Source organism: Octopus bimaculoides, chromosome 14, assembly GCF_001194135.2.
Source record: "Octopus bimaculoides isolate UCB-OBI-ISO-001 chromosome 14, ASM119413v2, whole genome shotgun sequence".
Classification (NCBI taxonomy): domain Eukaryota; kingdom Metazoa; phylum Mollusca; class Cephalopoda; order Octopoda; family Octopodidae; genus Octopus; species Octopus bimaculoides.
In genome coordinates, this window is record NC_068994.1 from 46,075,020 (window position 1) to 46,075,733 (window position 714).

The 714-nt window shown below is 35.7% G+C and overlaps 1 protein-coding gene across 1 annotated transcript in view; it reads right to left on the reverse strand.

Moving 5' to 3' along the window:
* The window catches only part of LOC106870532 (BTB/POZ domain-containing protein 16), a 243,135-nt gene that overhangs the window by 119,473 nt on the left and 122,948 nt on the right, over positions 1-714 (reverse strand). Inside the window, exon 14 of the mRNA XM_052972597.1 lies at positions 467-562. Coding sequence (XP_052828557.1) covers positions 467-562 — 96 coding nt within the window. The remainder of the gene's footprint in view (positions 1-466; positions 563-714) is intronic.

Below are 714 nucleotides of genomic sequence, written 5' to 3' on the forward strand. Positions count from 1 at the left end.
GTGTGTGAGGTGCAAAATTTGTTAGAAGTCGTTCACTTGCAGGCAATATTTTTGAATACCATTAAGGCAGTGATATGGCATAGTCGTTATCATGCCGGCTTAAAATGCTTAGCGATATTTTGTCCGCCTTTACGATCTGAGTTCAAACGCTTCCCAGGTCGACTTTGCCTTTCATCCTTTCGGGGACTGTAAAATAAGTATCAGCTGAACACCGGTACTTCGTCCGAAATCGTTGGCCTTGTGTCAAGATTTGAAACCAATATTCTAAAATATTTGTTCGTTATGTCACCAGATTGTTTACTACGAACTCTCTATAGAATCTTCAGTATTCGGCAATGAAACACAAATTGATTAGAGGAACATACAAAGCCGCAGATACAACAGCAACACAGAGACAAAAAGAAAAGCACAGCAACAAGAATAACATCGTAGACAACTATAATAGTAAAAAAAGAATATCCTGTACCTCAATATACAAATGGTAGGTATTTTCGATTTTGTCGATTTTCAGATTGAAGTAGAAACCAAACAGAAAAACCACCTCTGGGTCATAAACATCCCTCTGAAATAAACAAATATATATATATGTGTGTGTGTGTGTGTGTGTGTGTGTGTGTGTGTGTGTGTGTGTGTGTGTGTGTGTATAAAAATAAAAATTAAAAAATTAAAAAAGGGTTTTGTATGATAGTGTATAGAGGAATATATTATTCAAAA